Source organism: Sceloporus undulatus, chromosome 2 (genome assembly GCF_019175285.1).
Source record: "Sceloporus undulatus isolate JIND9_A2432 ecotype Alabama chromosome 2, SceUnd_v1.1, whole genome shotgun sequence".
In the NCBI taxonomy this organism is placed as follows: domain Eukaryota; kingdom Metazoa; phylum Chordata; class Lepidosauria; order Squamata; family Phrynosomatidae; genus Sceloporus; species Sceloporus undulatus.
Window position 1 is genome coordinate 126,626,828 of NC_056523.1, and position 16,056 is coordinate 126,642,883.

Sequence of the window (16,056 nt, forward strand, 5' to 3'; positions counted from 1 at the left end):
TTTCAAAAATCCAGTCCGCATTTTTGCTGCCGCCAGCGCCGCCGATGTCTGGTTGTCTCTCTATCTTCCCTCTTGGGCGTGCCAACCTACCATGCTGCCTGCCGCCGCGCGCCCCGGCGCCTGCCCCCATTGGTCGACTGCCAGCGGCTCCACGGGGCGTGCAGCGCTCTGGTTGGCCAAGGCGGCCGCCCGTCTTGCTTGAGCGTCAGCGTGGGTTGCACGGTGGCGCTGGTGCTGCTGCTGCTGCTGTGTCTGTCGGTGTGTGTGTCTGGGGCGGGGGGGGGAGCGGAGTGGAGGAGGCGGCCTCGCGCACGCGCACGCGGGTGTCCTGGCGCTCGTTCCCGCGCGCTGTCTCGGCCACCAAGATGGCGGCGGGGGCGGCAGCAGCGGCGGCGGCGGCGGCGGCGGCGGTGGCCCGGCTGGAGGGCCGCGAGTTCGAATACCTCATGAAGAAGCGCTCGGTGACCATCGGCCGCAACTCCTCGCAGGGCTCGGTGGACGTCAGCATGGGCCACTCCAGCTTCATCTCCCGCAGGCACCTCGAGATCTTCACCGCCCCGCCGCCGCCGCCTCTGCCTCCGCCGCCGCCGCCGCCGCAGCAACAGCAGCAGCAGCAGCAGCAGCCGGCCGCCCAGGCCCCAGCCCTCGCCTCCTCAGCCGGCGACGGGGCCCAGGCCCAGCCCCTCTCCAACGCGTCTCCCTCGGGCGGCGACTTCTACCTGCGGTGCCTGGGCAAGAACGGCGTCTTCGTGGACGGAGTGTTCCAGCGCAGAGGGGCGCCGCCGCTGCAGCTGCCCCGAGTGTGAGTCAGCGAGAGGGGCCGCTTTCCTTCCCCCTCTCCCTCTCCCTCGAGGATGCAGCCACACTGGAGGAATAAACCGCTTTAGCACCGCTTAGTCTTCTTTGGCTCAAGGCTATGGAATTCTGGGAGTTGGAGTTTGTTGTGGGCCCAGAGCGGAGCGGGCCCCACAACAAACTCCAACTCCCAGAATTCCATAGCAAAGAGCCAGACAAAGAGTTAAAGCGGTGCCAAACCGGGTTATTCTTCCAGTGTGGATGCAGCCGCCTCCTCCTCCTCCCTCGCCACCTCACACCAAGGAGCCTTGAAGGGTGACTGCAGCAACAGCGACCTAGGCCTCCCTTGCTCTCCTATCCACTTACACACACACTTCAGGAATAGTCCACCTCGCCCTGCCTCAGTGCTAGGGAATGCTGGGAACTGTAGTTTGTTGTGGCACTAGAGCTCTCTGAGAGAGAAGGCTCAATGTCTCACAAAACCACAGTTCCCAGAATTCCCTAGCGTTGAACCAAGGCAGTTAAAGCAGGCTCAAATTAGATTATTTCTGCTGTGTGTTTTGGACCTAAGGCTGCATCCACACCGCAGAAATAATCCAGTTTCAATCACTTTCAGTGCCATGGCTCCATCCTATGGATTCCTGGGATTTGTAGTTTGTTGTGGCACCAGAGCTTGTTGCCAGGGAAGACTAAATGTCTCACAAAACTACAGTTTCCAGAATTCCATAGCACTGAGCCATGGCATTTAAAGTGGGCAAACTGGATTATTTCTGCAGTGTGGATGCAGCCACAGTCTGCAGAAATAATCCGGTTTGACACCACTTTATAGCTCAGTGCTATGACATGGCGCATTGCCATGGAATCCTGGGAATTGTAGTCTGTTGTGGCCCCAGAGCTTTCTCTCTGACAGAGAAGGCTAAACGTCCCACAAAACTACAGTTCCCAGACAGACCCAGAGCAGTTAAAGTGGTTTCACACTGGTTGGTTTCTGCCGTGTGTTTGGCCCACAGCTGATCTTGTTGTCTACTGTGTGTTTGGAAGGCGCTCTCTCTATCTCTCTCTGTCTCTCTCCGGCAGCAGGGCTGTTGTGTCCCTCGGTGATAGTCCCCCGAGTGGCTCCTGTTTGGTCAGAGGCCTCCTTCTCCATGTGGCAGAGGTTTTGCTGTGCCCCTGTGGAAGGCTTCTTTCTCAGGCCACTGACACCTGACAGACCCCTCCATTGATAGCTGGGGCTTGATTGATGGTGATTTGTGAGGGACATTTGGGACTTAGCCATTCATGTCAGAGAAGGACTGATGAGGGTCTTTAAGAGCGAATGAAAGACTTTTTGTTGTGGTGTGCCTTCCCAGTCATTTCCAACTTAGGGTGAACCTATCAGTGGGTTTTTCTGGGCAAAATTTGTTCAGAGGGGTTTGCCCTGGCCATCCTCTGAGGCTGAGAGAGTGTGACTTGCCTAAGGTCACTCAGTGGGTTTACATGGCCAATGTGTGTGTGAGCAAGTGAACTCTAGTCTCCAGAGTTGTAGTCCAAGGCTCAAACCACTTGTTGTTGTATGACATCAAGTTGTTTCCAATTTATATCAATCCTAAGGAGAAACCTATCATGGGGTTTTCTGGACATGTTTCTTCCTCTGCCATCTCTGAGGTTAAGAAGGTATGATTTGCCCAAGGTCACCCAGTGGGGTTCCATGGCCAAACTGGGACTTGAACCCTGGTCTCCAGAGTCATAGTCCAACACTCAGCCCACCACACTGGCTCACCAGCATGAATGCCACATGGCCTCCATCCCTTGTTCTGAGCGCTGGCATGTTTAAGCCCAGGTGTCTCAGGTATGGAGTGACTTGTGGTTCATATGTCACTGTGTTTTTAAAGTATGGGGTGGTTTTAGCAATGGGCTTCTTGGAGTTGGTCAGGAAATGTGAATGGGCCACTTAAAAACAACATTTATTTTCGTAGGCATTTAGAAAAAAACCATGTGTTGCTAACCATTAGGAGAAAAACCTGACAGTACTTTCTAGGCACCTTCATGCCTGCTAACAGCTGCTTAGCTGATGTGTTGTGTTTATAATGCTGTATTGTTAGGTTAGTTGAATGACTTGTTTGACCTCTAACAAGTATAACTTCCATTCATGCTGTTGGCAATGATGTGGTAATTATAAAAGGAGGAAGAACAAGTAGTCTGCTTTGTTTCATTGGCTTTTTTGTTTTTTATTTTTTGGAAACTGAAAGTACAGTAATTTGTTGGGCAGGCAAGTTTGTTTCCCCCAACAACAAAAGTGCTTTAGCTCATGTGCTTCCTATAGCGTAATGTAACATCATAATAAAGATCTTGAATGACATAAGGGAAAACATCTGATTTTAAAACTTGAAAGCCTACATTTATCTGCTACTTACCGTCTTCTGTTGATTGTTGTAGTGAATTTCAGTGTGAGTGACGTTTTCCCGGATGTCTGATTCTTTGGATTTTGTTTTATTGTTGTGATTTTGAGAGAGTGCCTTGCTTAATTTTGTTTTGTTACGGTTGAGGAGAGGGTGTTGTGCAACTTCACTGGGACTATAGGAACGGTATGAAATAGACTGTCCTATTAATGTGCCTTTATTTCTAAAAAGCAGTATAGGTAAAAATAATTGCTTCTCTCCTTCCAAAATGTACTGTATGTTTCAGTTATTAAGTGCTTACCCTTACCTGCAAGAAAAAAACACCAGTGTTTTGCTGTTGCACTGACTGCAGAATGTATATGTATGTATGTCAGTCATTTGGGAATGGTAAAATAAGTGTATCAGCTGCATTGAGATTTCTTTTGTGAAATGGGGTTTAAGCTAATTTATAACTGTTAAGAATGATAACTTTATCAGTATATTGTGATATAGGTGTCCTTAGTACATAACTATTTCGTTATACATGACTACTGATAGTACACAACTATTTTGAAATTATTATGACATTCAAACATGCCAACTTGAACCAACTGATGTGAAATATATTTATTTAAAAGAAAGTTCTGGCAGTTTTGATCAAATGTCAAAGTAATTTACAACCAACATCTGCTGTTGCTAAAGGGATATATACATAGTTACATTCTTTGCAAAGAGTCCAGCCTTTGAAGAATTTACTATAGTGGTACAGCCTTATTCTTTTTGGGCTGAAGGTAACCAGCAAACAATTAACATAACTTCAGATAAACTTTGTGTAGTGCTGGACAGTATCTTGGGATATTGTGAATAAGGGATTTTAATCTTGTTTGTTTAATTTTGGAACGAGTGCTTGGTCAACCTAGGGACCTAGAGTGAAATTCCACCCTAGTGAGGTCAGTTAAGAACTTTGCCAGGGTTTCGTGTGTGGTGTTTACTTAGACTGTGAAAATGCCTTAACAGTCAACAGTTTGTCCCCTTTTCATTTGGGTGACTGTTTATGACTTTAATGTTTTCGTTCTGGTAGTTATTGTATAAATAATAGGTTATTGATTTTCAAAATCATTTCCCCATTTTCAGTAGCAAAGTAGAGTGCATGCTTCAGCTTGCAGGGTCTGATCGTTATAGTAGTTGGAAAGGCTACAGAGAAAATAAATACTGAGTTCTTTTGATTAGCATAAGGTTTAAATTTTATTTACCGTATATACTCAACTATAAGTCGACCTCATGTATAAGTCGAGGGTAGGTTTTGGGGCCAAAATTATGGATTTTGATATAACCCGTGTATAAGTTGAGGGTAAAACTTAGGGGCATGTAGCAAAGGATCTAAAGGATGAAGCAAAGCAAAATAGTTTCAAAGAACTTATAAAATTCCAGCAGACATAGCTGTTTGTGCTCATACTATAAAGGCTGGATGGATGAGAGAATAGAGGGGGGTTGGTGCTTCCAGGACAGATTATGCTCTTGCTTTTCACCAGGGAATGGTTCCTTTTTAAAATAAGAGTTAAAGTATAGTACTTACATTGACCCGTGGATAAGTCGACTCAGGTTTTTGGGGTCAATTTTTTGACTAAAATTTCTAGACTTATACATGAGTATATACAGTATATTCTAGTGGTATGAAATGCAAACGTATTTGTATATTGACCTTGTATAAATCTAATAACAATGGTTTTAAATCTATGAAAAATTATGCTGAAAAGAGTTTAGCCAAGCAAGATTTTCGTAAGATGTTTTGCAGCTTGATTGCTGTATTTAGTTGGAAGTAATTTCTGTGAATTTCATTGGTTCTTTTTCCAATCCTGAAGTATTTTTTTTATTTTCTGTATATTGCAAAATAATGTTTTGCAACAATGTAGGACATACTTCTAATCTGTAAATTGTTGTTGTGTGTCGTGCCAAGAAAACCCCATTACTGACACCCAACCCAAATGCGGGAGAGTGTCATTTGACCCAGGTGATCCAGTGAATTTCCATAGCCAAACAGGGAGCTGAGCCCTAGTCTCCAGAGTGCTAGTCCAGTGTGGTGCATAGCATTGGTGGAGACCCAATGTTTGAATCTGTGCTCAGCTTTGCAAACCCACTGGATCACCTTGGGCAAGTCACATTCTTCCAGCCTCAGAGGAAGACCAAGGCAAAACCACTCTGAACAAATCTTGCCAAAAACAGCAACAACCTCACAATAGGATTGCCTTAAGAGTTGCCATAAATCAGAAATTACCGGTTCTTCAGATATTAGTATGCTCTGTAGATAGTAAAGGTTAAAAGAACAGTGCTAAATCCAGCACCCCTTTGAAAGGGTAGGATGAATTAATCTTCACTGTGTGTGTCTGCCTTCAAGTCACCTGTTGACTTAGGAATTTTGTAGGGTTTTCTTAAGCAAGGAATACTCAGAAGAGGTTTTGCCAGTTCCTTCCTCTGAAATGGGGCCTATAGCACCTGGTATTCGTTAGTGATCTCTCTTTCAAGTACTAACCAGAGCTGACCCTGCTTAGCTTCCAAGATCAAATGGGATCTGGTGCCTTTAGGGTGCTTAGACCCCCGGCCTTGAGTGTAAGGGATGAAACTAGCATTTTATTGTAAATCACACAACTATAACTCTGAGAGAATTGTAATTTATGTAATTCACATAAATTAAATGAAAGTTACACTGGCATTCCACATTACTGGATATGGTCAATGTGTGGTATTTCAGATAAACTCCTTCTACATTTCTTCTCATTTTTGCAGTTTCTGGTCAGCCAGTCTGAGATGTGAAGTAAAGGCTCTTAGGTTCAAAACACACTGCAGAAATAATCCAGTCTGAGATTGTTTTAATTGCCCTGGCTCAGTGGTAGGGAATCCTGGGAATTGTAGTTTATTGTGGCACCAGAGCTCTCTGACAGATAAGGTGAAATTTCTCACAAAACTACAGTTCACAACATTTCCTAGCACTGAGCCAGGGCAGTTAAAGTGGTCTTAAACTGGATTATTTCTGCAGTGTGTTTCGTACCTTAGTATCTGTCAGCAAAGGTCCACAGTAGCAGTGTTTATTTTTCAAATGTGTATTCTCATTATGCCAAAGAGGAGCTCAAAGTATGAAGTTGTACCATCTGCCAGTATAATAGCAACCTGAATACTATAGTTGGGATTGTGACTGATAAATGCTATAAGTAGCAGATTGTTTAAATTGAGAACTTTTAAAAACTGCAGCTATAGTTGCTTCATATGCAAACCTTGATTTTTGTTTTCTGTGCTGTTTCATCTTGAGGAAGAAGTTGACTTGTTGACAAAAATTCTAATCCCAAATGGAGGTATTTTTGAAGTCTGCTTAGTTAGCTAAGACAGCACATATTGGCAATAGCAAATAATTTCTGAGAACAAACAAACAAGCTTCATTTATATACCGCTTCATACCACCTAAGCAGTGTCTAAGCGGTTTACAACTGTAAGCTGTCCAGTCAAATGAGATTTGATAGTCCAGTCAAATGAGATTTGCAGAATAATGTGATGGCCTTAGAAAATGTAATACTCAAGAACTTGAGCTACCTCATTGGAGGTGCTTTTCTTCTTCTTTCAACTGCTATATACTGTATTTGTTTTGTTACCTGCATCTTCAACTTAAGTCTACCCTACGAATCAGAGACCTCCAAGTCACCCTGTCTTCAACAGCCCTGCTCAGTTCCTGCAAATTCAGGGCTGTGACTTCCTTGATTGAGTCTATCCACTTGTATTGTAGTCTTCTTTTTCTACTGCCTCCTACCTTGATCAACATGTTGCCTTTTCTTATTATACATTACTGTATATACTTTGGTCCTTTAAATTCACAGCGATATCAACAGGTACTGGGAAACAGGTTGCACAGCAGTACCCCCCTGTGGAGGTCTTACAGTTCACAGGGATATGCTGTATTATATCCATGCCTTCTTTGTAAAAACAATTACTTTACTTTCTGCTTTCTCTGGTATTTATGTATAAAGAGTTGTTTTGTGGAGTAGATAGAAACAGGAAGCCTGCAAGCCTGGTTATCTGGTAGACCCCCCTCCCCACTCTCTTTTTTGGGCCTCTAGACCTATGATATTTGGAACATGAGGAACTGTTGTGGGCTCCAATACATAATGTGCCTAGGCATTCACCTCGGGCAGCCAAAGGCCAAGTAATTGCCTCAAGAACTGAGTATAAGGCACTGGGTGTACTCCAGCTCCAAACATCAAGTCACTTACTTGGCCTTTAAGCTAAGCTATAATTATTTTACAGAAGGAAAACTGATATGGCTTAAAGGCAAGTTACTTGCCCAAGAAATCTAAACATAAGGCAAAATTTGGTCGGAGTCCCAAATTCTAAATCATATTGGTTCACACAAAGCACTATCTAAACATTATTAGATGCCCTATGCATGTCATAAGAGGAAGATCAGTGATAAACAAAGAAACATCCTTTCTTAACCCACAGACAGACGTACACACCAGCCGGTATACCTAATCCCAGCTCTCAAAACACGCACACATAGCAAAACAAATATGGTGTTCTCTGTCCAGTGCCCAAAGTTTACAAGATAGTCTCAGAATTAGAGATGTGAAGGCGGGGGGGGGGGGGGGGGAGAAAAGAAAAGAGGTTTTTGTTCTTTTTTATGATCAATAAACTATAAAAGATAACGTTTTTTGTATTCCCACACAGACATTATTTTTGAAAAATATGTAGGAGGTAGACTTTTATGTAAGACTGTGTGCAGTATTGTGACTCAAAGTGGTGGTCTGTAGCCTGGCACTGATGCATGAGCCATTGGTTGTTGGTTGCAGCACATTTGCAGAAGAGAAACAATTGTAGTCAATAGGCACAATTAGGATACTGGTCTTTGGCACATGGGGAGGGAGGGAGAATCAGTTCCCCCACATCAGATAGTCCAAGAAGTACTTGTGTGGAGTGTTAAATCATTGTAGTTCCTGCTCCTGGTTTTCTTTTCTCAGTTCTTTTTATGAGAATGAATGTTTTGTGCTTGCTTGACACTAATGTTGATAGTTTCTTATGTTTTTACTTTTGTTTGATTCTCATAAAGTGAGGTTCCCTACAGTTTAGATAATCCTTACACTTCAGGAGAAAAAAAATCTTCATAAATGAATTTATTCTGTTATTCTTTTTTTATATAGACTGAACTTTTAATGTACCAAACAGGATAATTTTATGCCAAGCCAAGTTATGCATAACACCTATTTCCCTAAAGTGAGAAAATGACTTTCAATCTATAACTGGGTCAGTTGCATTTTTTCAATATTTCTGAAAATTTCCATTACCCCATCATTTTTTCCATTGGTTCAAAATTTCCAGAAATTTCACATTTCTAATCAGAATATATTTTCCTTTTAAAAATTTCCCGCTAGTTTGGTGGATATACTTGAAAGCAAGGCACCTGCCTGCCTGCCTGCCTTCCTATTCCAGAGAATGCCTTGGTGTGTACATTCTCTGAAGATGCCAACCACAGATGCTGGTGAAACACCAGGAATAAACTCTTCTAGAACATGGCTACATTGCCCCAAAAACCCACAAAACACTACTGAGGACTAATTTTTCAAAAATTACATTTGAAAAAAATAGGAAAGGGAGCTCAGTTAGTATGCTGGGAGATATCTGGGTCAATGGGGCACCTGGAAGTGCAGTGTGGCAAATCCATTGAATATGGCATAAAATCAGAGCTTCATCCTGCCTGCATTTTCTGTGCAACATTTGCTCAGTAGTCTAGTAACAAAGCCACAAGGACTGTGTACTGTATATTACTGCATGTGCATTTATCCCATGGACTGGAATTGTTACACACTTAATTTAAGGAAAAAAAACTTGAACACTTGTGATGTCTTCCTTGTATGATAGAAAATAGGGTACAAGTACTAGTAAATCAGCTGAATGACTGAGTCTTAGAAATTTACTGTCCCAGTGTTTTAAATGCTGTTCTTACTAAGCTAAGGTTTATTTTTGTTGTTATGTGCTTTCATGTCATTTCCAACTTGTGGTGACCCTAAGGTGATCCTATCATGGGGTTTTCTTGGCAAGTTTGGGGGCTTTTAAGTGCCAGCATAATAGCTTGAATAAATAAAATCTCAGAAAACACATTAGAATAAAGATTAGCTTATTTTTAGCTTTGCAATTGTAAAAACAAAAAGACAGTACCATTGCTCATTTTAATGAAATGTAAGATTATGTTTAACAAATTTTGAAATAGCAAAATGGCACGTAAGTATTCCATATTTACAAAATTTTTGTCAAGTTACCAATAATTGAGCATGCTTATGTAACTGAGGCTACTAAAGTGGGATCGATACCATAAAATAAGCAGAATTGGAACAACAAAAGCCAGCAGCAAAAGGTTACTGTAAGCAGGATCATGGATTTTTGTGGATGTTTAAAGGCAGGTTAAAATAAGGCAGGAGGAAAAGTGGAAGACTGCATTCCAGATGGATAGACTCAATCAAGGAAGCCCCATTCCTGAATATGCAATAGCTGAGCAGGTCTCTTGATGATAGGGTGACTTGGTGGTCTCTCATTCAGTAGTATCAGTAGGAAGTGTGGACCACACCGAGTGACACCTGGTCAGCTCCCCCAGACCATCCTCCACACTCTTTCCCCCCTGTGCGTGCCACTTCCCTCCCCTCTCCATCACCCCCTCTGCATGCCTGCTGCTCCACCCCCCACACTCTGCCCCATGTGCACGCTCTGTCTCTCAAGTGCCGTCCTGTACTTTTCCTTATAAGGAAAAGGATGTGCCAACACAAGGAGAGGAAGCGCACCTGGAAGTCCCACCCTGAGAAACCCCACCCATTGGAAGCTCCGCCTATGGAAGCCCTGCCCCCCGCACTGCATGACACCCAGTGCAAGAACCCACTGCTCTCATTTATAGTGTTGCCATAAGTCGAAGTTGACTTGAGGACAGTTAACAACAACAGTAAAAATAAACAGCAGAATTAACATATTGCAGTTTCAGCTAGTGCCGTGCTTTACCACATAGTATGGAGAAATCCCATTTGATAATAGAAGCTGACCAGGGGCAACCCTGGTTAGTACTTGGATGGAATTTGTCAATAAATACCAGGTGCTATAGGCTATATTTTAAAGGAAGGAATGGCAAAACTACCTCTGAGTATTCCTTCCTTTAGGAAACCCTATGAAGTTCATGGGGTTGTTATAAGTTGACAGGCAGTTCAAAGGTGCACATGCACACATATAATCCCACATGGTTTTGTAAAAGTTGCCATGCATATGTTTTTGTTGTTTGTTGTGAGCAGAGGTTGTAACCCAAAGAGTGTGGAATTTTACACTGCCCCTCTGTTTCCATCAAGTGATGGCTTTGCATTGTTGGCTTTAGTTTTTTGTTATGTTTCTCTCCCATTCTTTGAGTGACTGACATTATTTTGTGAAGGAGTTATAAGCTTTGGCTGTCAGTAAAACAACCTGTTGATGAAACACAGACTAAAACATGCAAGAATAAACTGTCAATGATTATCAAGTTACTGTGTTTTCCCCCCAAAGAAGAAACAAGTAATGGTAATTCCAATTGTGATCTGGAAGTGAGTTCTGGGAAGAAGAAAAAAGTCACTGAATCTTATTTACTCTTCTATCTCTATTAAGACATCTTGGATTTTTATTTAGGACTGATATAAAATTTCAGTATTTGTTATCTACCAACAGTTCTGAAAATGCAGCAATACAAAGGTTTGACTCAAAATAGAGTGTCATCCAAAATTGTCTGCCTCTTTGTGTTTTGCCATATAATACTTTTGTGTGAAAACAACCAAATTCCGATAATGATCCCATAGTGCACTTGCAAATACAAAGAGCACTTTGTTTTGGACTGTACTCTTTTTAAGTCGGGATGTGTGGCCCTCCAGATGTCAAACTATTATCTTGATCCCTCACCATTAGCTGGTTGGCTTGGGCCAATAAGCAAGATCTGGAAGGCATCACTTTTTCCATTTCAGCTTTAAGGAACTCTAAGAAACCAACCAACCAGCCAGCCATATAGTTTCCAAATGAAATTTATTATTAGTAGAATAAAGACTGGGGTTAAATAAGACCGCAGTGCAGAAGGACAATTGTCATTGGTTGCTAGCACTTCAGCTCTCCTCTTCCTGTACAGCAGCTCTGCAAAGATGCTGGCAAATGCTTGTGTTTTAACTTCTTTCTGGTTCTGATGTGAAACTTGGAAAGAATTATGCTCTTAAGAGGTTCTTCAGAAGTTAATTTTGTTGCAGAAAATGACTTCTCTTGAAGTACTGATGTTCGTTCAGACTTTTAGATATTGCTAATCCTAATCTACTGTAAACCTGTAAACCACAATTATGTTGTCAGTTGAGATAAAATGAAAATACAGTGGTGCCTCGGGTTACGAAAATAATTCGTTCCGCGGCCGCTTTCGTAACCCGAAAAGCCTTCGTAAGCCGAAAACCCATAGGCGCTAATGGGGAAAAAAGCCGCGGCTCTGCCACGGCTCCATTTAAAATAGCGCCGGAGTTTTTTCGTAACCCGAAAAAACTTTCGTAACCCGAAACAATAAATCCCTATGGGATTTTTTCGTATCCTGAAAAATTCGTAACCTGGGTATTTCGTATCCCGAGGTACCACTGTACTTGTCATATGTGTTAGCAAAACATCTATTAGATAAAACCACAGGAGAATTTAGATGAGACTGGATATTTCTGTTTTTAAAAGAAAACAGACACTTTGCTGGAATAGATTTCATATTACATTTCAATGAGTTTCCAAATTTTAGATTACATCTACAAGGCACATTGAGAGTTGAGAGTGATGAAGCAAGTGAGACAGGATACAATTGAATGAAAACATGTGAGTCTGTTTAAACATAACAGTTGATTATTACAAAATCATTTTAGACGTGATGATGGTTAAGAAATAGTTATTCTCTGAGACCATAATCTTGCAGAGCTGTCCACTAAAGATTTCCATACGATTTGGGGGTTTCTTCCCTTGTGGCCAGTGGAGACTTTAAGTAACCTTTGGAGTTCATAGAATCATAGAATGTGTATTCTTTGACATAGGTATTCTTTAACTTATTTCCTAAGCAGTTTGAAGATTAGAATTGCACATGTCTGTCATGACTAAGACATAAAGTTGCAGACAAGCACACTCTATGAACTGGTTAGTTGTGAGGATGGAGTTCAGTTGCTGAAGCTTGAGCATGTGGAGAGAGCGTTCTTGGATAACTGTGGACTGTCAATTGTGTTCTTTTCCTTTGCTTTTTCTTGTTGATAACATTGAGAAGGGATTGACCAGCTGTTGCCAGAAATGGTGACAGCTGGGAAGAGAAAAATCTCAGATCTTGAAGGATGAAACTATGTAGTCACTTCTGAAGAAGTCCCCTCTGAATCTAGAATCAGGTGTATAATAGTAATCAGTTGTTGTATGGTTTCAAATCATTTCCAACTTATGGTGACCCTAAGACAAACCTATCACTGAGTTTTCTGGGGCTGAGAGTGTGTGACTCACCCAAGGTCAGCCACTGGGCTTCCATGGCCAAGTGAGAAATTGAAACCTAATCTCTAGAGTGCTCAGTCCAGTGCTCAGACCACTATACCAGACTAGCTTTATTCCCTTCCAGGGCCAAAGGGATTGATTACATCCCAACTCCAGGAGTCTTGCTATCTATTTACTGTCTTGGTCATCCTGACACCAGAAGTGGTACAGGAACATAGTCCTATTAATCCTTTTCATCATGGCCTCTGAGTCTTTTGACCATGATATTCTTCTGGATGGTCTGATCTTCTTGGAAATTGGGGTACTACATTACAGTGGTTCTGTTCTTATCTGGATGGGCAATTCCAGAAAGTAATGTTGCACAAGAACTCCTAATGTTCATGGCATTTACATTATGGGTTTCTGCAGAGTTGTATCCTGTTCTCTGTCTCTTTGACATTTACAGGAAAGTGCTAATTGAAATGCCATGAGTAGGAGTATGAAGTTCCACTGTACTTCACTTACTCACTGGATGCAAAGGAGTCTGTGGAAGCACTGGAAACGCTAAATCAATATCTGTGTTCCGTTAAGGGTTGGACAGCAATCATTAAACTGAATCTCATGTCAGAGCTCCCATTGGTAGAGGTTTCGTCTGTCCAGTTATTGTTGTTGTTTTATTAATTTATATCCCACCTTTTCCCCAATAATGGGACTCAAGGCAACTAAGAACATATTTAAAAACAATACAAATTAAAAACTAGCCATTTATAAAAGTATTAATGCAAGAGTTATTTAAAAAGTGATTAAACAGTTTATAAAGTTTAAATATTAAAAACATTAAAATTCATTAAAAGACTACATTATTATTATTATTATTATTATTTATTTATTTATATAGCACTGTAGATTTGCACAGCGCTGTACATAAAAACAATAAATATAAAAGAGTAAACCTGCCTATGGTGTACAATCTAAGAAGACATTAAAAACAGTACTGCACTGCGTTGAAACTGTACCCAAGGGCTTATCTACATGGTACATTTATCCTAAATTTCCTCTGGATTCACTGTGTCCTGTTCACATGACATTGACCAAACCCCCTAATTGTGTCTAGACTACCTTCACCATGCTTGTAATCGATTTGGGGCTTCCTCTTTCTAACCCACATTTAAATAATTCACCTTTCCATGTGGGTTTTTTTGCTCTCTGCAGTTACAACGGCTGCTGCCTTCAATCAAGGTCCTTGTGAGCTGCCTGGTGCTGCCGCTGCAGGCACAAGTCATTTTGAGGTCAGAGTGAGACACACAATATAACATGACTGGGCACCTCATTCTGTCCTCAACAGTGGCACTGGGTAATGCTTGGGGACTATATGGGAAGGCAGCTGCCTGTCATTGGCTGTAAGAACCAAACACGTGCAAAGGAGAGCAGGTGTGTGTGTGTGTGGGGGGGGGAATAATAATAATAATAATAATAATAATAATAATAATAATAATAATAAGCTAATAATAGTAATATTTATTTCTTACCCACCTCTCCTTATAGATCAAGGTGGGTGACAACAACAATTAACAAACAAACACCAGTTGAAACACATCAGTTAGAACAGACATCAGTTTAAAAGAACAAATAAGATGTACACATATTAAAACAATCCACATTTTAATTTCATAATTTAAAATTCACAGTTAAAAATCATCTGTATAAACTTTCCGGAAGACTTTGTTCTTTAAAGCTGTTTTAAATTCAGTCAGCATATTCAGTTGTTGAATCTCTTCTGGCAGGTCATTCCACAGCCTAGGGGCAGCTGGAGAGAAAGTCCTCTGGCTGACAGTTGCCAACCTAGTCCTGGCTGACTGGAGTAAATGTCTGCCTGAGGACCTGAGCATACGAGGCAGATTATATAGGAGGAGACATTCCTGTAGGCAATCTGGACCCAAATCACGTAGGGCTTTAAAGGTAACAACCAACACTTTCTACCTTGCATAGAAATAAATTGCCAGCCAGTGTAATGATTTTGATGTTGGTGTGATATGACCACTCCTGGATGCTCCAGTAATCAATCTGGCTGCTGTGTTTGGTACTAGCTGAATTTTCCGAACTTGGTATAGAGGTAGCCCAACATACAGTGCATTGCAGAAGTCCAGCCTTGAGGTTACCTACGTGTGCACTACCATCGTTAGGCCCTTCAGCTATAGGTAGGGTGCACAACTGGCATATCAGTCAAAGCTGATATTAAGCACTTCTAGCCATTGCATGTATCTGAGCTTTCATTTTGAATGACAGATCCAGAAGCACCCCCAAGCTGGGAACCCAGTCTTTTCAGGGAAAGGCTCCCCTGTGTTGTGTCCCAATTATGGAGAGCATTATCAAGGGTGACCTACCTAGTGCTTATTTTCATGTCCTTCTGGGGCCAAATAAAGGCCTTTAAATTTTCCCAAGCATTTTGATAGCACCTTCAATGTACAGTCACCCCTTCTTTCTCAGGGACTTGAGGTCTGCAGTCTTCAATATTCACAGAGGGATGATCTCAGTTATTTTCAATGGGGTGTGCCCCCACAGTGCACGCCCCACATGTGTCCGCATGCATGCGTCCCATTCAAGCCTATGGGGCTTGAATTTTGGCGAGTCTCCGTTTTTGCAGGGGTCCAGAACGGATCCCCCACAAAAACGGAGTGCCAATTGTATATTATCAATGTATTGTTATCAATAAAACAGTCTTTGGATTATTATGAAGCTCTTATATTTTTGGATGTGTTTTGATCTATTTAATTTATATCACATCTTTCTTATGACATGGGATCAGAAGTGGTAAAAAGATAAAGGTTTTCCCTTGACCAGATTATCTAGTTGTGACTGACTGAAGGGGACAGTGCTCATCTCCATTAGTAAGCTGAAGAGCCAGTGTTGTCAAATACAGCTCCATGGTCACGTGGCCAGCATGACTAAACGCCAAGGCACATGGAACACTGTTACCTTCCTACCAAAGTGGTACCTGTTTATCTACTTGCACTTTTACATCCTTTCGAAGTGCTAAGTTGGCAGAAGCTGGGACTAGTGACGAGAGCTCTGGAATTGCTGACCTTGCAGTCGTCAGAGTTGGTGTTTTAACTGCTGAGCCACCACATCTGTATACCTACTTTATTTAAATACCACTGGTTTAAACCTTGTACAAGCATTTTATAAACATGACAGTAGGGACAAAAGAACCACATGCACATACGTCATCAAAAGTTATTTCTGCACAAAAAATCATCAAATGTCTGTTTAAATCAAATAGTCTTTAACTGCTGCCAGAAGGGGCTGAAATATTTCTTGTGAGTGGAAACCAGGCACATTGAGATGCAGACTTGCATGTTCCCTTCTTTACCCTTAAGTTTGGTTCTGAAAATACTGGAGGCTGGAAATAAAT

General features: G+C 41.8%; 1 protein-coding gene across 1 annotated transcript in view; it reads left to right on the top strand.

Annotated features, from left to right (window-relative positions):
* The first annotated feature begins 262 nt into the window (after window positions 1-262).
* The window catches only part of FOXK2 (forkhead box K2), a 66,405-nt gene continuing 50,611 nt past the window's right edge, over window positions 263-16,056 (top strand). The window contains 1 exon segment of the mRNA XM_042448005.1: window positions 263-802. Within this exon segment, the coding sequence (XP_042303939.1) occupies window positions 366-802 (437 nt within the window). The 5' untranslated portion in view covers window positions 263-365.